Source organism: Trachypithecus francoisi, unplaced genomic scaffold (genome assembly GCF_009764315.1).
Source record: "Trachypithecus francoisi isolate TF-2019V2 unplaced genomic scaffold, Tfra_2.0 Lachesis_group11, whole genome shotgun sequence".
Classification (NCBI taxonomy): Eukaryota; Metazoa; Chordata; class Mammalia; order Primates; family Cercopithecidae; genus Trachypithecus; species Trachypithecus francoisi.
In genome coordinates this window covers 23,336,584-23,358,189 of record NW_022681456.1, presented here as the reverse complement: position 1 = coordinate 23,358,189, position 21,606 = coordinate 23,336,584, and the positions used below count along the sequence as shown (strand labels likewise).

General features: G+C 43.8%; 1 protein-coding gene across 17 annotated transcripts in view; it reads right to left on the bottom strand.

Moving 5' to 3' along the window:
• Positions 1-1,293: 1,293 nt before the first annotated feature.
• GIT2 (GIT ArfGAP 2) overlaps positions 1,294-21,606 on the bottom strand; it is a 65,864-nt gene continuing 45,551 nt past the window's right edge. For 4 of the 17 annotated variants that reach the window (XM_033220661.1, XM_033220670.1, XM_033220662.1 and 1 more), the window contains 7 exons: positions 20,610-20,759; positions 16,704-16,952; positions 14,432-14,521; positions 7,788-7,870; positions 7,025-7,213; positions 2,390-2,453; positions 1,294-1,866 (listed from right to left, as the gene is read on the bottom strand). In XM_033220661.1, the coding sequence (XP_033076552.1) occupies positions 1,654-1,866; positions 2,390-2,453; positions 7,025-7,213; positions 7,788-7,870; positions 14,432-14,521; positions 16,704-16,952; positions 20,610-20,759 (1,038 nt within the window). In that variant the 3' untranslated portion in view covers positions 1,294-1,653. Of the gene's footprint in view, positions 1,867-2,385; positions 2,454-7,024; positions 7,214-7,787; positions 7,871-14,431; positions 14,522-16,703; positions 16,953-17,507; positions 18,296-20,609; positions 20,760-21,606 lie in introns of those variants that run through there. The other 13 variants (XM_033220666.1, XM_033220667.1, XM_033220669.1 and 10 more) reach the window with 12 other exon arrangements.

Sequence of the window (21,606 nt, the reverse complement as noted above, 5' to 3'; positions counted from 1 at the left end):
TTACTGCCATGTACCTGGCTCCCTTCACTCATCCATATCACCAGCCCTAGGCCAGGGTCTGAACCACACACACACAATGGCTGCAGTAAGCAGGAATGGGAAGAGCTTTCACATTCAGAACAAGAAGGGGCTTTTTAGTAACTAAAAAATAGTCTGAGCATGTTCCAGCACTTCAACCTTACCCTTTCAGGGCTTTAGGGTAGCAGGCAGCCAGCTGAAAGCACACTCTCTAAGGAATTCTTGAAAGTTGATGTCTAACTTTTTTTTTTCCCGAGACGGAGTCTCGCTCTGTTGCCCAGGCTGGAGTGCAGTGGTGCGATCTAGGCTCACTGCAAGCTCCACCTTCTGGGTTCCTGCCATTCTCTTGCTTCAGCCTCCCAAGTCTTAGCTGGGACTACAGGCGCCCGCCACCATGCCCAGCTCATTTTTATTTTTTTTTGTATTCTTAGTAGAGACGAGGTTTCACCACGTTAGCCAGGATGGTCTTGATCTCCTGACCTCGTGATCCACCCGCCTCAGCCTCTCAAAGTGCTGGGATTACAGGCTTGAGCCACCGCGCCCGGCTGTTGATGTCTAATTTTTAAGTACTCATGAGGTGATGGAGGAGAAACTAACTCAGATGACTGCGATACATCTTTCCTTATAAGAAGTCCTTAAAGATGATGAAAAATGTGAAGCAACTCATGTGAGAAAGCTGTAAGTGGTCAGAGAAGCAAGCTGACTTTTGGATGAAAGGTGCAACACAATGTCAGGGAATAGGTGATTTCTTTTCCCTACAGTTCATGGTAGTGATACCTGAATGGGTGGCACAAAATGAGTTCTGGCGTGTTAGACTGACGCTTCTCTTTGCTGCGGGTTTTGAACAAACTGCCTGGCTTACAGGGGTGAGGGAGAGCACCTGACAATGGGTGGCGATGTGCGTGGAGCTCCTATCCTGAACATGGCTTCATGAGATGTCCTGTGGCGGGTCAATGCTTTATCTCATTCCATGGGGCCTTCAAGATGACAAGAAAATATCAAGAGATAGGAGCTTGAGATAACAACATTAAATAACAAAACATTTAGCAGGGTAAAACACTGAGAAGAAATGGATCAATTCATTGTTTCCTCCCAAGAGAGACTGTGACACTAGTTTTAAAAAGTGGCAAAGTCCTTTCTCTACATACATGCTTGGAGATACCCCAAGCTTACAGATTCTGAGTAGGCCAGGAAATTCACTTATTGCACGATGCTTGGTAGGGAACAAATGATGTTGATTTTTTTCTTTTTAAACTGAACTCTCTCAAGAAAATGTTTTATGAAAAATTTCATTTATAGTTTTAGCCATAGGCAGGGAGTTTTAAGGGATGGAAAAGTTTTCACAAACTTTAGACAATAAAACTATTCTTTTGGATGTATGTGATCAACTCGACAGTTATTGACAACATAACCGAACATCAGAAACTAAACCAGCAAATAGGCACAAAATAAGGCAAGTGGGTTAAATAGTTGAAAATTGGTTAGAAAACATGCAAAAATAATACTGAGTTTTCTTTTAAAAAGTTTTAAACCATCATTAAATTTTTTTTGTAGAAATCTGAAGAGTTCTGTGTCTGAATTTGAAATTGGACTTTATAAAGCCTAGAAAACAGAGGAGGTGACACCCTGCCCTTGTCAGTTGTTGTTCTCTTTGGTGGTGATGGTGACCAGCTGCTTGGCAGCCTTGGCGATGTCGTACGCACACTGGATGACCTGCTGAGTGACCAGCTGGACGTCTGTGGGTGAGCCGGGGTCCCCTGGGAGGGTCTTTTTGCACTCTGACTGCAATCGGTAGGCACTGGATGTCAGTAAACGAAGGGAAGTCCTCACCATGTCAGACTTGGGTTTCTAAAAGGAAGAAGACAACCGTTTACCCTGAACTGCAGGGCAGACATCCAAAACCAGGGGACAAACATTCTTCTAAAGCAAACCAAGCTGCTCCCTGGAGTGAAAGGCAGTTTGGTCCTGCCCTTTCTCAATGGGGTGCTTTACACACTCTAAGCGTCACAGCCCACAGCGTAAGAGATGCTGAAATATTCTGATTCAAAGGTCAAAGTGCCTGCAGGGTAATTTTAGTAGTATGTGGTATTTTGAGGTAGTTTTTGAAAAATATTAATCCATGTGGGTAAAATATTCCAGAAAATCCTATAAATTTAAAAATTTTAAAATTTGCCTTTTAGCACATGACTTGTATATCCTTGTCTTATTAAATCAACATTCATGCAGAACAAAAATATTTCAAAGCTCTATACGACTGTATATTTTAAAACTGCATATGCTACAAAAAAGCTAATATAATATACAGGTCATAAAGAAATTTCTTGCTGTTCATTTAAAAGGATTTAAACCAAGTGAGTAGCAAGTGACTTACTTTGGGGAATAATGCTGCCATTTCTGTAACAGCTACGTGTATCCTCTCTGAGCAGGGAATATAACTGCAAGAATATTGAAGAAGTTACTCAATGACAGTAAAAATGATTCGGAGGCGAAGAGTACTCAAGTGCTAGGATAGATTGTGTTTATATTCCCTTCATGAAGGATTGTGTTTATATTCCCTTCATGAAGGGGCTGGGGCTATAGCCAGCCAGCTGGGCATCCCACACCACCAGCGGGCACATGGTTATAAAGCAGGACTCCCATTGCTTCCTGAAAGTTCAATCTGATGAAAAGTCTCCAGGTATGAAATATGGCAACATACACTCCAGATCAGGTAAGGCCACACAACAGTACAGAAACATAATTCACCCCTCCTCATGTCAACTTCTCATGTGTTTCATTGTCCTGATTTCTAGAAAGAGAAAGGATTTCCATGCAAAAGGCCACAGAAGTGAAAAATAAAGGACTGAAAAAAGTCCTTAAAATTAGAACTGGAGCCTCTCAAGTAGCCGGAACTTCAGGTATGCGCCGCCATGCCTGACTGATTTTTAAATATTTTTTTGTAGAGGAGTCCCACTATGTTGACCAGCCTTGTCTTGAAGTGATTCTCTTGCCTCGGCCTCCAAAGTGCTGGGGTTACAGGTGTAAGCCACAGTGTCCGGCCCTTTCCCCATTTTTTAAACCATGAAGTTGGCTTCTGAATAGATTGTCATAAGCAACTTACGTACTTCCCCTTTGTAATAAATCTAGTTTCAAAACTATTATAAATAAAACTATTGGTTGGGCATAGTGGCTCACGCCTGTAATCCCAGTATTTTGGGAGGCCGAGGTGGGCAGATCACCTGAGGTCAGGAGTTTGAGACCAGCCTGAACGACATGGTGAAACCCCATCTCTACTAAAAATACAAAAAAATTAGCTGGGCGTGGTGGCGCATGCCTGTAATTCCAGCTACTCAGGAGGCTGAAGCAGGAGAATCGCTTGAACATGGGAGGCAGAGGTTGCAGTGAGCCAAGATCATGCCACTGCACTCCAGCCTAGGGGACAAGAGCGAGACTCCATCTCAAAAAAAAAGAAAAAAAAAAGACTGCCTACATTTTAAATTAAACCATTACATTTCAAGAAAATGTTTATATTATCCAAAAATGCCTTCATGGGAAATCTTGACTTTTACCTTTGTGAGCAATTACAATTATAAACCATGTAATAACAAAAGTTCCAACGTATAAAGAGTTAACTTGTAAATATGAAGGGGCAACAACCCATCTGGTCACACAGATTTCAGAAAGAGAAAAAAGCAATGTCCACAGCTGTCATGTGTATCATGCATACTAATAAACTGTGTGTTAATATCACAGTGACTGAGAACCACACTGAAGAGTTTTTTTTTCTTTTTTGATACAGAGTCTCGCTCTGTCACTCAGGCTACAGTGCAGTGGTACAATCTCGGCTCACTGCAACCTCCGTCTCCCGGATTCAAGCAATTCTCCTACCTCAGCCTCCTGAGTAGCTGGGATTACAGGCTTGCGCCACCACGCCCGGCTAATTTTTGTATTTTTAGTAGAGATGGGGTTTCACCATGTTGGTCAGGCTGGTCTTGAACTCCTGACCTTATGACCCACCCGCCTCAGCCTCCCAAAGTGTTGGCATTACAGGCGTGAGCCACCATGCCTGGCCAGTGAAGAGTTTTATATTCTGTTGGTTATGGTTTCATTTTTGAGAAATACGATTCACCCTTTCCTCCTGCTACAGAGAAGGAATCTTTCCTAAGGCCATCTCTCAAAAGCTCACTCATTATGAACTATTTGGGGAAGTCCTCGACAAGACAGAAAAGCAAGCACACCCAGATTAATGAGGAAGGCCTTCTCCTCCTCTAACAGGAGTCCACGTTCACAACTTCATTCACATTGGTATCTTTCCTCAAAAAGGTTTTCGTGCATAGTATGTCATAATCCCTGAATCGTATGTATGTCTGTGTGAGGGCAGGAGTGAGGCTGGAGGCCCAGGAGACAAGACCAGACTTCAGGAATGTCAGGGGCTGGGGCTGCTTACATGGATCAAGAAGAGAAAATGAGAAAAAGGCACGGGTTTAATTTGTACAATTCAAGATTATAAATAAAAGCATCTCGGGTATCTAAGTATCCACAAATTTTAGTATAGCATTGAACAATTTATGAAATATAAATTCTCAGGCCGGGAGCGGTGGCTCAAGCCTATAATCCAAGCACTTTGGGAGGCTGAGACGGGCGGATCACAAGGTCAGGAGATCGAGACCATCCTGGCTAACACGGTAAAACCCCGTCTCTACTAAAAAATACAAAAAACAAGCCAGGCGAGGTGGCAGGCGCCTGTAGTCCCAGCTACTCGGGAGGCTGAGGCAGAAGAATGGCGTAAACCCGGGAGGCAGAGCTTGCAGTGAGCTGAGATCCGGCCACTGCACTCCACCCTGGGCGATAGAGCGAGACTCCGTCTCAAAAAAAAAAAAAAAAAAAAAAGGAAATATAAATTCTCTAGACCAATTATGGTTTTAAACCAAAAGAATGAGCTAATGATTAAAATCTCTGCATCATTCTCTCATGGTCTTAAAAAAAAAAAGGAAATCAGATCATGATATGTGTTGTTGAATGGATTTGTACACTTTAAACAAAGAAAGGAAAAAAAAAAAAAAGAAACTTCCCAAATTGTACCAAGCACCATATTGCATCTTTGAAGCCAGAAATGGCCTCAGGGCAGATATTTATATTTTTGACAACGACAGCAACATAAGGCAAGCACGTTTTAGTTTGAAATACAAGCACAGCACTTCTGAACTAGAGGAAATGAAAAGCGAAGCACACTGACAAATGGGGTCACAGTGCTCAGGCAGGAAGTGTTATTGAATCATGATTACATTAAACACTGTCAAAAACTTTGGCCAAGCACGGTGGCTCAAGCCTGTAATCTCAGCACTTTGAGAGGCTGAGGTGGGCAGATCACTTGAGATCAGGAGTTCAAGACCAGCCTGGCCAACACGGTGAAACTGTCTGTACTTAAAATACAAAAAAATTAGCTGGGCATGGTGGTGGGCGCCTGTAATCCCAGCTACTCGGGAGGCTGAGGCAGGGGAATCACTTGAGCCAGGCAGAGGTTGCAGTGAGTGAGATCACGCCACTGCACTCCAGCCTGGGTGACAGAGCAAGACTCTGTCTCAAAAAAAAAAAAAAAAAAAGGCCTGTACTTTGGAAAGCCATGGGATACTGCTTTCTGTAATCAAATATGTCCAAAAGGCGTGGTATGAAGAGGATGCCTGGGAAAGGAGGAAGAAGCCAAATCATTAGACAGTTTTTATCAAAGGAGGCTAAAAAGTTATGCGGGTTTCTCTTTTTCTCTGAGGAGCTTCCAGCAGTCCCTCCAAAAGACTAACTCTTATCTTTCAATAAACATGGCTTATTCCCCTCTTTTCTAGTGGGAAATAAGGACACTGGGAGATGTGTGAGCCATACAAAAAAGGGTAGAGAAAGGGGAGGTTGACCCAGTAGTGCCAGGACTACAAAAGGGAATACAAAGGCCCAGATACATGTCTGTGTAGAAGAAGAAAACAGAGAGAAGAGTAAAGAGCACAGCATCCCTTAAACACTATTTTCTCGTGCAAGGTGTGTAGAAAGTTCTTCACTGAAGTCCTAAACTTTGCTGACCTAATGAAAAGAATGAGATTGTTCTTGGGTTTGACTGAACTCTGCTGGTTTAGCTAATGTTTTATGAGTGTCTACATCCTGCCAACCATGGGAAGCTAGGATGTTACCCCAAGCAGTCTGCAACTCACCGGAAGTTCTTAGAGAATTCACTCTCAAAGAACAAAAGGCTAAGTTGGAGCAAGAGCCATTCCCTTCTGGGTAAGAATTAACCACAGGATGTGCTTCTGGTCAGAGTAAGCAGCCTCCCCTATCATGCGCAGAGATGGATTTGGGTGATGATGAGATCAACTTTATTCACTTTGAGACAGTTTCGCTCGTGTTGCCCAGGCTGGAGTGCAGTGGCATGATCTTGGTTCACTGCAACCTCTGCCTCCAGGGTTCAAGAAATTCTCCTGCCTCAGCTTCCTGAATAGATGGGACTACAGGCACATGCCGCCCACGCTCGGCTAATTTTTGTGTTTTTCCTAGACATACGGTTTCACCGTATTGGTCAGACTGGTCTCAAATTCCTGACCTCAGGTGATCCACCTGCCTCGGCCTCCCAAAGTGCTGGGATTACAGGCGTGAGGCACTGTGCCCAGCCCAGGATACCTTTTTTGTCAGCAGCCTTGTCCCTAGCCAGGCCAGGGTATAGCCATGGCCAAAAGCAAGGTGTAAGGTAGCCCCTTTCCCCTCTACCTAGAACTAGCACTGTCGCCACCCTAACTATGCCACAATCCTATTTCTAGAAGCACTTATTTTCGGAGCTTCATAACAAGATGAAAAAAAGAAAATACCATGTAAATCAAACAAGACAAACCAAACCAAAATTGACATTGTTCTTAAGCCTGTTAATGTAGACTTAGGTTTTCAATGACCTTGAAGCAGCATGCTAGGAACAGCTGCCACTGGGAACATGGGCATCATCCCTTTCTGGGCGCATTTGCTCTGCCAAAGCAGGGTCTTCAGTCCTGCTTACCTGTCATGTTTATTTTCTTGGGCTGCTCTTAAGAGCTCCTGTATGTTTTTGGTGATCTGTTCAGTCTTCCTGATGACATCTTCGGTGCTAGGGAGAGTGGGGCTTGGGGCCACATGGGGTTCTGCTGTGTCTGGTACCAAGCCATCACCTGGCCACACCATACTTCTTTGCCGTCCCTTTCGGCTTGACCTGTGAACATTAAAGATGCAGTTAAATACAGCAGGTGCTTATTAGCTGCTCCTCTGCTTCTAGGAGCCACTTTGTATGCACCAGCTAAATGCATGAGCAGGCTGGTCTCGTCATTTCCTTTATCCTGTCTAGCAGGAGACTCATGGTAAGGCTCTAAAATGGGCTATTTCACTCTACCACAGGGCTGGAAGTGTATACTCCCATGGGAAGGGTGAAGGAGGGGAAAAGGGAGGGAAATACCTGGGGCAGGGAGAACGTGTGGTTATAAAGCCATCCCCAGGTGAGCCAATTCCTTGGGTACAAATGCAGAATGTAACCTAGTGTTGTCTGCGTGACGAAGTGCGGTAATGACTTTAGACACACTATAGACAGCTAACGACACATAACATGCTGGTGCAAAGGAAAAGACCTTTCAGCAATAATGTGAGATGACAAGACATGCAAACTATGAGCGTATACTTGAATGTTTTAAGACTTTATGAGTCTGAAAATAGAGAAAAGGGGTGTGTGTGGTGAACTGCTTCTGCTGGCCCTGGGGAGCCCCTCCCCTGGCACGCTCGTCCTGTGGATGTACCCCATGCCATCTGGCTCCATGTCGTTGGGAGTGTTGTCGTAGTCACTCTCAGGTGTGCTGTTCTGCTTCTCCAGCCTGGATGCCTACAAGAAAGAAGGGGGACCCTCATAAGTTGATAACATGAGACCCTTCTCAGGAGTCTTCCCTAGGAACTGTTACCTATTAGGCTATTGGCCTTCACATCCCAAATCTCATTTGGGACCGGGGCCAACTCTCTAGTGAAAATTCAGTAAAAGATGAACATTGGATCCAGAAATGGCCTCTTTCCTTCTTTGCACCATTTTCTTCTTAGCTCAGTGGCTACTCCATAATCACATCCTTGGTACAAACTAACAGACATGCAAGGCAACACACCCTCATTTAGTTCTCAAATTTATAACATAATGAGATGTAGTTAAAATACAGGCAGGGTGTGGTGGCTCACGCCTGTAATCCCTGTATTTTGGGAGGCTGAGGCAGGACGATTGCTTGAGGCTAGGAGTTTGAGACCAGCCTGGGCAACATTAAAAAAAAAAAAAAAAAACCTGGCATGGTAGCATACACCTGTAGTCCCAGCTCCTCAGGAGGCTGAGGGAGGATTGTTTGAGCCCAGGAGTTCAAGATTGTAGTGAACCATGATCGCACCACTGTACTCCAGCCTGGGCAACAGAGTAAGACCCTGTCTCAGAAACAAACAAAAAAAATCCTGGCACTTCTATGACCACAGACCTTCAGCACTGGAAGTCACCTTCAGATTATCTGATTGAACCCCATATGAGAAAATGAAGGGCCAAAAAAGCTGCGTGGCCCACCAAAGGCCACAAAGTCTGCAGAAAAACAGGACCAAGCACCAGGTCTCCTGCCTCCTGCTATCTCCAATATTTCATGCCTGGGCTCAAATCTACCCCTTAAAATGTAAAGATTCGGTGCAACTGTGGCAATCAAAAATGGGATATAGATTCAAAAGAGGAATCCTAAAAATGTTTTGAACAAATGCCAGCACTGCTAAACACAGGATCTTCTAGGGTGACAAAATTCCAAGGGGACTTTATTCCTTCGAAGGGGACTATGTTCTGAGTATTTCATGAACATTATTTTCCCTCAGTATTTATTTCACCCATAATGCTTGAGAGTTTCTTTGGAACAGAAATCAGTGGAGGCTAATTTAAAACCTAAACCAATTACCTTATAAAATACAAGTGTGAGCTATTTCTAGCTTTACTCCTTGAATTTCATCCAAGTTAATCAAAACATGTGACTAAGAGAGTTTTATTGATGCTGCAATAAAAGGTGGCTAAGGACGCAGATGTAAACTAAGAGCTTTGTTTAAACACATGGAAACCCTGTAGCTTCATCCAAAAGAATGGCTACTTTTGAGTAAGTTGGTTTAAGAAGGTCTACATGGCCAGGTGCGGTGGCTCGCATCTGTAATCCCAGCATGTTGGGAGGCTGAGGTGGGTAGATCACTTGAGGCCAGGAGTCTGAGGTCAGCCTGGGCAACATGGTGAAACGTCATCTCTACTAAAAGTACAAAAATTAGCCAAGTGTGGTAGTGCACACCTGCAGTTCAGCTACTTAGGAGGCTGAAGTGAGAGGATCTCTTGAGCCTAGGAGGCAGAGGTTGCAGTGAGATGAGATCACACTACTGTACTCCAGTCTGGGTGACAGAGCTAGATCCTAACTCAAAAAAACAAAACAACCCCCCCCCCCCCACAAAACTACATAAAGCCTGATTGTCATTCCTTACTGATAACACCTGGTGGGTACAGGCAAGGCAGCCGGACCCATGTGGAGGAGCCCCCCTTATTCATACCACACTTTGTTTGCTATCCCCATAGACTCTCCTTCTGCTCCCAGGGCACATGTCCTCTTCTCTGTCGGCTGAGTTCTTCCATCCACACCTCCACACATGCTCTGTTTAGTTCCCAGCCACTCAAATACAAGACACTTGCTGTGGGCTCCTAAAATTCACTATGAACTCGTGCATCCTGCAGCCACTCAAATCCATTTGGCAAATGATTAAACGTTGGCTTGGAGCCATATGGGGAGTTTGTAAAGCTAATTTCTGTAGAATCTACAATTTTGGTGATTCCTTTGTTTACATCTCGTACCAATAAGTAGTTCTGCTTCTCTTGCTGCCTTGTTTTGATCTGGCTTTATGAACAGTCAATGAGTTTGGCTCCTAGAAGTCTATAGCAGGAAGATCATGGGCAAGCACTGTGGTCTTCCAGAGACGAGCCTTAGAAAACCAAAAAGAAAGAAAAAAACCCAAAACCCTTCTTATCTTGTCACAGGGAATGCCTAACTTTTTTTTTCTTTTTCTTTTTTTTTTTTTGAGATGGAGTTTCACTCTTGTTGCCTGGACTGGAGTGCAGTGGCATAATCTCGGCTCACTGCAACCTCCGCCTCCCAGGTTCAAGCAATTCTCCTGCCTCAGCCCCCCGAGTAGCTGGAATTACAGGCATGCACCACCACACCCAGCTAATTTTGTATTTTTAGTAGAGATGGGGTTTCACCATGTTGGTCAGGCTGGTCTCAAACTCCTGACCTCAGGTGATCTTCCCACCTCAGCCTCCAAAAGTGCTGGGATTATAGGTGTGAGCCACTGCACCCTGCCAACTTTTTTTTTCTTTTGTTTTCTTTTTGAGACAGGGTCTCACTCTGTCGCCTAGGCTAAGTGCGGTGGTACAACCTCAGCTCGCTGCAGCCTTGACCTCCCAGGCTCAAGCGACTCTACCACCTCAGCTTCCTGAGCAGCTGGGACCACAGGCATGTGCCACCATGCTCGGCTAATTTTGTACTTTTTTGTAGAGACAAAGTCTTACTATGTTGCCCAGCCTAGCCTCATAATCCTGAGCTCAAGTGATCCTCCAACTTTGGCCTCCCAAAGTGCTGGGATTATAGATGTGAGCCACCACACCTGGCCCCAACTAACTTTTAAGTTTTATTTTGGTTTTTATATATACACCCACATGTATATCAATAGATAAAAACTTGCATTTACGTAATTATACTGAAAAATGTGCCCAGAGCTGCTCCGGTGGAAAACAAACTAGAAACAGAATTAAACCCAGAAAATTCTACATATTTATAATGAATCTTTTTTATTTATTTATCTGGAGACAGAGTCTCGTTCTGTTGCCCAGGCTAGAGTGTAGTGGCACGATCCTGGCTCACTGTAACTTCTGCCTCCCAGGTTCAAGTGATTCTCCTGCCTCAGCCTCCCAAGTAGCTGGGAGTATAGGTGCCCACCGCCATGCCTGGCTAATTTTTTGTATTTTAGTAGAGACGGGGTTTCAATGTGTTGCCCAGGATGGTCTTGAACTACTGAGCTCAGGCAATCCACCTGCCTCAGCCTCCCAAAGTGCTAGGATTTACAGGCATGAGCCACCACGCCTGGCCTTTATAATGAATCTTTTTGCCTTCCCCGATGAAATGTGATAATTGCAAATCAAATGCATTACCCTCAATGATCAAAAGTACCAAGTTGCATTTAAACATTTTTTTTATTTTTTATTTATTTATTTTTTAAGACAGAGTCTCGCTCTGTCGCCCAGGCTGGAGTGCAGTGGCCGGATCTCAGCTCACTGCAAGCTCCGCCTCCCGGGTTTAAGCCATTCTCCTGCCTCAGCCTCCCGAGTAGCTGGGACTACAGGCGCCCGCCACCTCGCCCGGCTAGTTTTTTGTATTTTTTAGTAGAGACGGGGTTTCACCGTGTTAGCCAGGAGGGTCTCGATCTCCTGACCTCGTGATCCGCCCGTCTCGGCCTCCCAAAGTGCTGGGATTACAGGCTTGAGCCACCGCGCCCAGCCTGCATTTAAACATTTTAGAAGAGTAGTGACTCACATACCTAATAAATGCATTCAGTAAATGTTTCTCAAGTATGGAAAACAACATACAGCAGCAACCACCCAGGAAATCACTTACTTACACGTTAGTTAAGTCCTTCATCGTTGTCAACAAAAGCATATGTACAGAATTTCAGTGTAGCCAGCATTTAATGTATCAAAATTATTACAAAAGCATGCAGAGCCAAAAGCTATTGGTTAAGAGTGCTGCTCTCTCAAAGCTGTTAATAGGAAGGTTACCTTATAGCTGGTGCTGGTTCAATTTATTTAATAGGTTTGCAGTTTTCTCTGAATAAAGACACGCCATAAAAATCTAAACTCATGATGAAGCTGTCAGGAACAATCAGGGTGATCAGTTTAAATGATTTTTGTACAAAACTCTACCTTAGCAAGCAGTCCTTGCAATGATTTTGAAGGCTACCATACAAATTAAAAAACAAAATTTCACAGTAGACAAAAGTGGTTTGACTACAAAATTTCTAATAAGATATTGAATCACCAACTGTCCTTTAGTTGTATCTGGGCTATTTTAATGAAAACATTACAGTTCAATTTCACAACTGCTCAGGAGACTTTTTTTTTTTTTTTTTTTTGAGACAGTCTCACTCTGTCATCCAGGCTGGAGTGCAGTGGTGCAATCTCGGCTTATTGCAACCTCTGCTTCCCAGGTTCAAGGGATTCTTGATTCTCGTGTCTTAGTCTTCTGAGTATCTGGGATTACAGGCATGCACCTCCCCCCTCCGACTAATTTTTGTATTTTTTAGTAGATATGGGTTTTGCCATGTTGGCCAGGCTGGTCTCAAACTCCTGGGCTCAAGTGATCCACCCACCTTGGCCTCCCAAAGTGCTGGGATTACAGGCATGAGCCACTGCACCCAGCTGAGACTTTAAGTCCAATTTATCAAGAATTCTTTTTTTTTTTAGTACAATAATTGCTTTTTTTTTTTTGAGACAGGGTCTCACTGTGTTGTCCAGGCTGGAATGCAATGGCAAAATCATGGCTCACTGCAGCCTCGATCTCTCATGGTGGGCTCAAGTGATCCTCCCATCTCAGCCTCCAAGTACCTGAGACTACAGGTGTGCATCAACACACCTGGATAATTTTTTAATATTTTTTGTAGAGATAGAATGTCACCATGTTGCTGAGGCTGGTCTTGAACTCCTGGGCCCAAGCAATCCACCCGCCTAGGCCTCCCAAAGTGTGTGAGTCACTGCACTCGGCCGAGAAATCTTTTTTTTTTTTTTTTTGAGGCAGAGTCTCGCTCTGTCACCCAGGCTGGAGTGCAGTGGCTGGATCTCAGCTCACTGCAAGCTCCGCCTCCTGGGTTTACGCCATTCTCCTGCCTCAGCCTCCCAAGTAGCTGGGACTACAGGCGCCCGCCACCTCGCCCGGCTAGTTTTTTGTATTTTTTTAGTAGAGACGGGGTTTTACCGTGTTAGCCAGGATGGTCTCGATCTCCTGACCTCATGATCCGCCCGACTCGGCCTCCCAAAGTGCTGGGATTACAGGCTTGAGCCACCGCGCCCGGCTGAGAATTCTTAATAGACTACTGTGAAAGTGAAGTAAAGAATTCCAAAAGGGTCAGGGCATGGTGGTGCATGCCTGTAGGCCCAGCTACTCAGAAGCCTGAAGCAGGAGGACTGCTTGTGCCCAGGAGTTTGAGGCTGCAGTATGCTATATGACTATGCCTGTAAATAGCTACTGTACTACAGACTGGGCAACATAATGAGGCTCTGTCTCAAAAAAAAAAAAAAAAAACCAATCCTGAAAGGGCCTTGATAATCCATATGCCACTGGAACTAGGAAAGAAAGGCTCTCTATCATTCCTAGGTGTGGAGGGAATGGCAAAGGCCCAGTGCAAACCCCACTTTGCCTGTAAAGGTGGTTCCTTACCCACAGCCACCTTCCTTCTCTTACCTTACATTACCCTTCCATTCAAAAAGAGATGGAGCCAGAACTGGGACATGGATTTTCAAAGCTTGTGTTCTTTCCACGGCTTTCCCAGGTTGCAGTCATGTACCACTCTTTGTGCATGCAAGTATTTTTTAATCGACAGTGCCTTCGGGAGCAGGGGCTGTGCCACTCAAGTCCTTAGTACCCTTTCATTGACTTACCAAAATGCTGTGTATGGAGGAGTTGCTTAATACTTACTGCCTAACTACTCTAAAAGGGGCTTAACTGAATCATGCATTGCTATTGAGACCATAAATTATACACCAGTAGGTGGGGTTTAACCAACCCGTACAAGTGAACAGCTTTAGGCTAACAGCTGCTTGCACAGATCCAATGCCACAAGGTGTTACAATTCTGATTCAAGATGCAGGGACTTGTAAACCTTGGTTTGTCAAGTGTGGTGCTGACATAAAATGTGTCACAGGTTTAAAAAAAAAAAAAAAAGCATGACATTTTAGTACTTCAGCGAGTCCACATACAGCAGTTTCAATATGACAACTGTAGCCCTGAACAAATGGAACAGATTTGGCCTATTATAATATCTAACCAGCAGCCAGCTAGTTTTCTGGTTGTTTAAAAAGACAGTATGCTCAGAATAAATGCTGTAGGGTGATTTGTAAACTTTGTTAAATATGACGTGAACATGAGCAGTGTGGGGTTAGAGAAAGGTAGGCGCCCTCGATGGGTGAGCGTGCATGTGCGCGAGTGTGCGCCTGATGCACTGTGAGAAACCAGGAGGAAGTGCTGCCTCATGCAGGTCGGAAGGGCAGTTAGCGAGGGACAGGAGGGCCAGAGCCCAAGCACAAAGAGCCCAGGAGCACGGCCCCTCCTCCAGAGAGCAGACCATTCAGAATGTACTTAACCCTTCGGGTGCTTTCGTCCCTCGACCAGGAAAGTGTGGAGGGGAAGGAAGGCAGAGATGAAGAGGAGGTCACAAACGCACTCCTCCCGATCTGGAATGGGAAAGAGAAACACACTCGGGAAAATACAAAACAGACCAAAAACCTACCACCTCGCCAGCTTCAGTAAAAGAATCCTGGAACACCACATATTACGTGACATGAGTGGTGCAATCTCAGTGGCCACCAGTGACAGGACCCCAGAGATGTTTAAACCCTTGGTGAAACACCTCCTGGAAATTACTCTGAATTTAATAAGGCTGCTTTTCCATATGGGAAATACCTAACATAATTTGTCAAACTTGTCAATAATTTGTTCATGGATACTATGAAATGCATATTTGTTTTTCAGTCAGGACTGATGTGAGATGAGAAACTACACAAATGATTCTAAGTTGCTATACACTATCAATCTAATTTTTAGTACAGTTATAGTACCTTCCTGATATGATATCTTTATATTCTAATTTTTTTCTAAAATAAGAAAGTACACTGAAAAATAACAAAGGCTGATTTTCCTAAATTTTGTCTTCAGCTATACAAAAAAAAAAAAAATAAGATTCTTAACTTAGGGTGGGCGTGGTAGCTCACACCTGTAATCTTAGCACTTTGGGACGCTGAGGCGGGTGGAGTGCCTGAGCTCAGGAGTTTGAGACCAACCTGGGCAACATGATGAAGCCCCGTTACTACTAAAACACAAAAAAATTAGCCAGGCGCGGGAGCATGTGCCTGTAGTCCCAGTTACTCAGGAGACTGAGGCAGGAGAACTGCTTGAACCCAGGAGGCAAAGGTTGCAGAGAGCTGAGATTACACCACTGCACTCCAGCCTGGGTGACAGAGCGAGACTCCGTCTCCCAGGCTGGAGTGTGGTGGCCGGATCTCAGCTCACTGCAAGCTCCGCCTCCCGGGTTCACGCCATTCTCCTGCCTCAGCCTCCCGAGTAGCTGGGCTACAGGCGCCCGCCTCGTCGCCCGGCTACTTTTTTGTACTCTTCAGCAGAGACGGGGTTTCACCGTATTAGCCAGGGTGGTCTCGATCTCCTGACCTTGTGATCCGCCCGTCTCGGCCTCCCAAAGTGCTGGGATTACAGGCTTGAGCCACCGCGCCCGGCCAAAAAAAAGATTCTTAACCTAGTTCAATGGCATTCCCATTACATCAAATTAATCAAATCAATTGCCTTAGAATGTTAAACCCAAATATCTTAAAAAGAATTTGAGATGACAGACTCCCAATAATAGTAAAACAATATTATAATTTTAGCACACTGAAAACTGACAAAATTAAACTAGGGTTTAATTTACGAAACCATGTCCTTGCTTTGCATCTACCTTGAGAATTTTTTGGGAAACTCCCGTAAAATTTGACTGAAGAAATAATAAACTCTGACACTCAAAAAGACAACTACTCCTCTCCGAAAAAGCATCACGTGAAAAAGTTTAAATGTCTGTAACATCTTGGCAAAACACATATTTTTATAATAAAGTAATCCAGGATAAATATATTTGAAAATCTTACAACACAGTATGTATCCCAATGCAAAATAAGATTGTAAGAAACCTGCTGCAGAACACAATCTCTGGAATTCAGCGCTTCTAAGACTGATGAAGAGTATTACATTTCCTTTTCTGAGATGACAAAGCCACACTTCCCCCACCACGGGGAAGGAGCAGGATGCAGAAGCGAACCTAGCAGGCAAACTGAGCACACATGGAGAGGCTGCGGAGGCCTGGAGCCTTCCAGACTTGCCTGGGTACCTGGGCCACAGACTCAAGGCCACCTGCTTGAAGAGGAGCTGAAAAGCCATCTTGGATTCTAAGGGCTCCAGTCCTTAAAGGGGCACATCCCTGTCTAGCTCCAAGAAGGCGACACTTCCTTCTGAGAGTGACCTTTATGATTTGCTTTTGTTTTTGGAAGTGGGGAAGGAAGGAAGCTTTACCAAAAAATGTTCCAACACTGGCTGGTTGAGAAATAATCATGGATGTGGGGGAGAAAAAAAGTAGCAGTTCGGGCAAGAGCCAGAATCCCCAACTTGGTTAGGAAACCATCAGCCCATGGCCCTGTGTGCTTGTGGGAACATCGCAAGCATCTGTGGACATGTTAATACAGCAAACACAATGGTAACTCTTTTAGCCCAATTTGGCAAAGCAGAGGTGTGGGGACCTGCAGGTTCAGAAGAGGGAACAGAGTAGTCAGGCTGCACAGAGTGATCAGCGGAAGCGCCAGTGGTGTTACTTACGTGTGCGGGGAAGGGCTGGAGTCTCGTCCTGCTCTCTTCAGGGCGGCTCGCTTCTCCCATTGGGAGATACGGTTTCTGACCTGATCCGGTCTCGTACATGGACATGGGCCTACTGCCCCGGGCAGACGGACGTCTCTTTAAGGAAGAGTGGTTGGAAGTGTCTGTGTACTCAGAACCAGTTTGCACCTGATATACATTGGTTGTGGCCTGTTTCCTGAGGTTCGAATTTTCACTCTGGAGTGTTTGAAGCTGAAAGAAATGTTTGGCAGTGGGACTGTGTTTTTTTATAGCAAGCAGAAAAAGCAAACACCAAGTAAATGAATACAACTACCAGCTTTAAACAATAAGGGCAGTAACAGCTAGCGGGGCTGAAAGTAAAAAGCCAATACAAACAAAGACCCTTTCTTCTGGATTGGGTGAAACACAATCAACTCCCTTCATCATGTAAGCAAATCAAATAGCTTCATTTCTGAACGCGGAAAAGTTGTGGTTTGGACTTCCTCAAAACAAAATGTCTAACCGCTTAAAAATTTGTCATGGTGGGCTGGGAAATGTTTGCAGGCAAGCTGTATACTGGATTATTCTAAGGTTGTTTCAAGCAAGAGCTCGAGATCATTAAAACATCATTTAGGTAACTTGCTTTTCAAGTGAGCCCCGAGCAATTTGCAAAGGCCAAAAATGACAGCAGACACCATGGAAGCAGCACAAAGATGACTAGGGTTGCTTTGCAAAGCAAGAAAGACAGAAGTTCAGCTTATGAAAAATCAGATCAGCTATTGCTTTCCAAAAAGCCAACAAGAAAAATTATGATCAACAAGTTTTTATTACATAATACTCTTGATATTCCAAACAATTCAGCACTTTGTAAAAAAAAAAAAAAAAAAGAGAGAGAAAACCGGATCATGGTAAGTTTGCTATATTAACATATCACAAAGAAAACTGGAAACCTATTATCTATGGAATTGACATCTTCGCATGGATGCTCCACGCAGCACGCTTGCTTCCGTCTGGTGAGTGATCATCTTTCAGCCAGGACTGGAATATTTGGCCTTTCTCTCCTTTGGCTTTGTCACCCAAAAAACACGACCTCAGTGGTGTCAGCTTTGAACATGCTAATCTGCCTGGCACCACCCCATTTTAGAGACTGTCACTTGGAGGCCCTGAATGCTCCTTCCATTCCTCACATGCAGGCTGCTCCATGGTGCTGGATGGATTAGAGTTAAGGGGTCAGCAGGGAATCGTGTTACTCTTTGGCATCTGGCATTTTAAACACCATTCACCACGTCCATTCTGCGCAGGGTCCTTCCCTTCTGGTGCGCCTTCATCTTCCATGGACATTTTATAAGCTGGGTGTGGTGTGAGTTCAGCTGTCTACTCTTTGACAGAGATTGTAAAATCTGACCAAATTCCCCACCAGTGCCAAGGTTTAAGTCCACGAGCAACTGTTTGCACCAGAAGATCATTACTTTTTCAGTAGCAAACCCATTCAATGTTAGGAGTTGCTTTAAATTTTTATTTAGAAAGCACCAATCTGTGAAAAATACACCAATAGTAGTTGCTCCTCTTCATTAATTAGCATCTTTTCCAAGCAACTGTTAAATGTGAAAGATCAGATACAAATCATGCTACTTTGTCAACTTTATGTATATTAAAAACTTTACCTAACTTTGAAATAAAATCAATACATCTTTGCTAAATAAACAAATTCCAAATACTTTATATTAATCTTGCCAAACTGCTGCGAAAGTGTGACTTACTGCCTCTTCCACAAAAAGACCACTCATTCTGTTTCCTTGAAGAGCAAGCCATTACAGAATGATAGACTGCTTTTATCCCACAAAGGCTGGCAGGGTGTAGCTCATATCTGCAATTCCCTTTCCAGGGAAAGAACAGCTGCGAAGTGACAAAGCAGCCCTGAACATTTCTACATTCCAGGATACAGACAGGCACGAAGTGCCTGTTGAAACTACTCATTAGAGAACCCAGGGCCTAGAGTGAAATGGTCAAGGTTCAAGGACTGAGGCGTGTAACTGACACATGTCCCTCAATGGGGCACTGGTGCATCTAATCACGTGTTTGTCTGTGTAAAAAGCCACTGTGGCAGTATTTTAGTTAGAGCCTTCACATCTGAAACTTTATCCTAACACTTTTCATGCTTGGATTTTGCCTGAATGTGTTCTCATGAGCACAAGTTCTTGGTTTCAATTTTTTAAAATTTTAGTACTCTGTATTTAGAGAGATGTCCTCACATAAATTTTAATGATGTTTATCTTAATAAGAACCAGGCTACACTTTTTTATTTGGAAGGAGTATAAGGGAAAATAAAAAGTTATAGACAATTCAATAGTTTCAGAAATCAAAAGCATTTCTAAGAATTGATGAGATAATCAATAAGCAACAGCAAATAATTTCACTTTGCGTTTCTCAAAGAAGCTCAAGACATTTGCTTTCAGAGATAATGAGGCTCTCTCTGGTGATTTCCAAAAATACTAAAAGAAGCATTATTAGATTTTAAAAGGTGATGTGCAGCAGATTGATTTACAGTGGCAAAATCAGCATGTTTCAGAAATAGTCACCTGGTCAAAATTATCAGTCCAATTAATGGGACAAACTATAATCCATTAAATCAAATATATTCCAAGGAAGGCAGAGAAAGTACAGGTCCTGTATGTAATGACAAAGGGCTCTTGGTCTGTCTCGTTTACAGCTGCACGGCAGCCCTAGACAGGGCTGGGAGACACAGAACAAGTGTCTGTTCGTTTAAGGCTGGCTCATCTTGGGCATTCTTCATTCCCTGCTACTATAGGCATTAGAGCCATGTATTTCAAAAAGTCTCAAAAATGCTCTAGAACTCAACATCAAAAGAATCCTAGACCAAACCCCAGGCAAAAGTGCACAGCAATTTCCTTCCCTAGTAAGTAGAGGGGCATGGGCCCCTTTTTAGTTCTTTGACTTTCCTTTAGGAAGCAGCACTGAAAAGACTCTAGGTACACATGGAGTATACCATGTCCTCAGGTCTTGAAAATGATTTGAAAACCTTACTTCTCAAATGACTGCCTAAAGACATAGATTATATATTTCATTTTGTTTCTGGTTAAGTGTCCAAATCTCATTTTAGAACTGAATGATGGGAGTGATACCCACAAAGTCATGGGCAAAATGTGGAATTTTTCGAATGCCCTTACTTAGCCTTCTCATAAAGAGTTGCATACATAATCCCCCTCCTACTAAGGGTATTCCTTGCTACCATCAACCACACTCCTTTTCGGGATTAATATATTCATACGGTTCTGATTCTCTCAAAAGGTAATGAATGAGAAAATGCTGAGCAAATGAGATTGCTTCTTACCAGTGTGCAGCTCTTGCTAGTACAAATGAAATGTTTTTTTGTTATTTTTTGAGACCCTACTCTGTGGCAGGCCCTCCCGTAGGCTCTGGGGATAATACAAGTTAGTAGTAAACACTGGTAAGCAATAAGGTGGGGATGTGGGATAGGGCTGCCAGGGTGGGAGCAGGGTTTGAATGCTGATAAACATGCCCCTGCCCAGGGCTCTCACTGGCTCTGTCTCCATGGTATGATCATCCCTCCCTAGCAATGGGAAGAATCACATCCATGAAGCACCATCCAGGTTTCCAGGAAGCACAGAATAGTGCAAGGTTTATTCTAAAGGGCACAAATTCTTAAATAGGATGTTAGGTTTCTCCTACCTGGGGAACTTACTCTGGATATATTTCATTTTAAATATCCAAATACATCCTGCTTCAAAAAGACAACTTGGCCCAAAGATTTCTAAGGCTGTTACAATAACTGTTTTTCTTCCCTCGGACCACATCACAGTGCCTGAGATTCTTCCTTGTACTATGGGATTAAAGCATCAACCATCCTGGCATTTATTAACATGTTACCTTTTTCTGCATAATTCTCAGCTCGTCACTCAAGTTGTTATTCACCTTCATTAGCTGCTGTATCTTGGCCTCAGAAGCCACTAGAGCGTTTTTGACCTCCATAAATTCCTGTACAGTGACTGGTCCATCTGATAAATCTGAATCTAGGCTCTAAAAATAAATTGGGGAAAACGTTCACAATCTGAGATGATGAGAACATTAAAGACTAACAGCTCAAGAATTTCAAATTCTGACCAAGCCAGCTGAATTGCAAAGTTAGTCAAACCAAATTAAGGCCTCTGAGAGTAATGTAAAACTAAAACATAAAAAAGTAGGGTCACTATCCTATTTAAAAAATTTGAAAGTCAGTATTTTCCAATAGAACAGGCAGTGGGACTACACATCTATGCTGACAATGACTGTCTAAGGAGGTCTGTCCTGTCTTGTAAGCCTTTCTCTCGTTCACTCACATTTTGCTTTTATTCATTCTTTCATTAATTCATTCATTCCAACATTTTCATTGAACATTAGGCAGTGTTCTAGGTGCTTGGGATATATTAGAAAAGAGACAAAGATTCCTGCTTCCATGGTGTTTATATCCCAACAGCATGCGAGAGTAGATATATAGTATGATTGAGGATGATGAGTGCTGTGGGAAAAGATAAGACAGAGCAGGGTAGGGGGCTGCATGTTAAGCGGGTAGCTGGGTTAAGCCTGTGAGTGGGTGAGAGGTGAGCAGAGCCCCAGGAGGTGAGGGAATAAGTCACATGAATCTGGAGGAAGAACATTCCAGCCTGCAGTGGAGCTCAGTTAGAGGGAGCAGGTATGTGGGATGGATTGGGCAGGAGGCCAGGCAGTTGATAGAGGGCCTGGTCACACAGGGTCCTGAAACGACCTCAGCTCTGACTGAGTGAACCAGGTGGCTTCCCGGAAGTCTGCACAGGGGTGTCCCCTGCATCTGCTAATGGCGCCATCTTTCTCATAGTCATGTGGGCCAGAGAACTCCAAACACATCTTC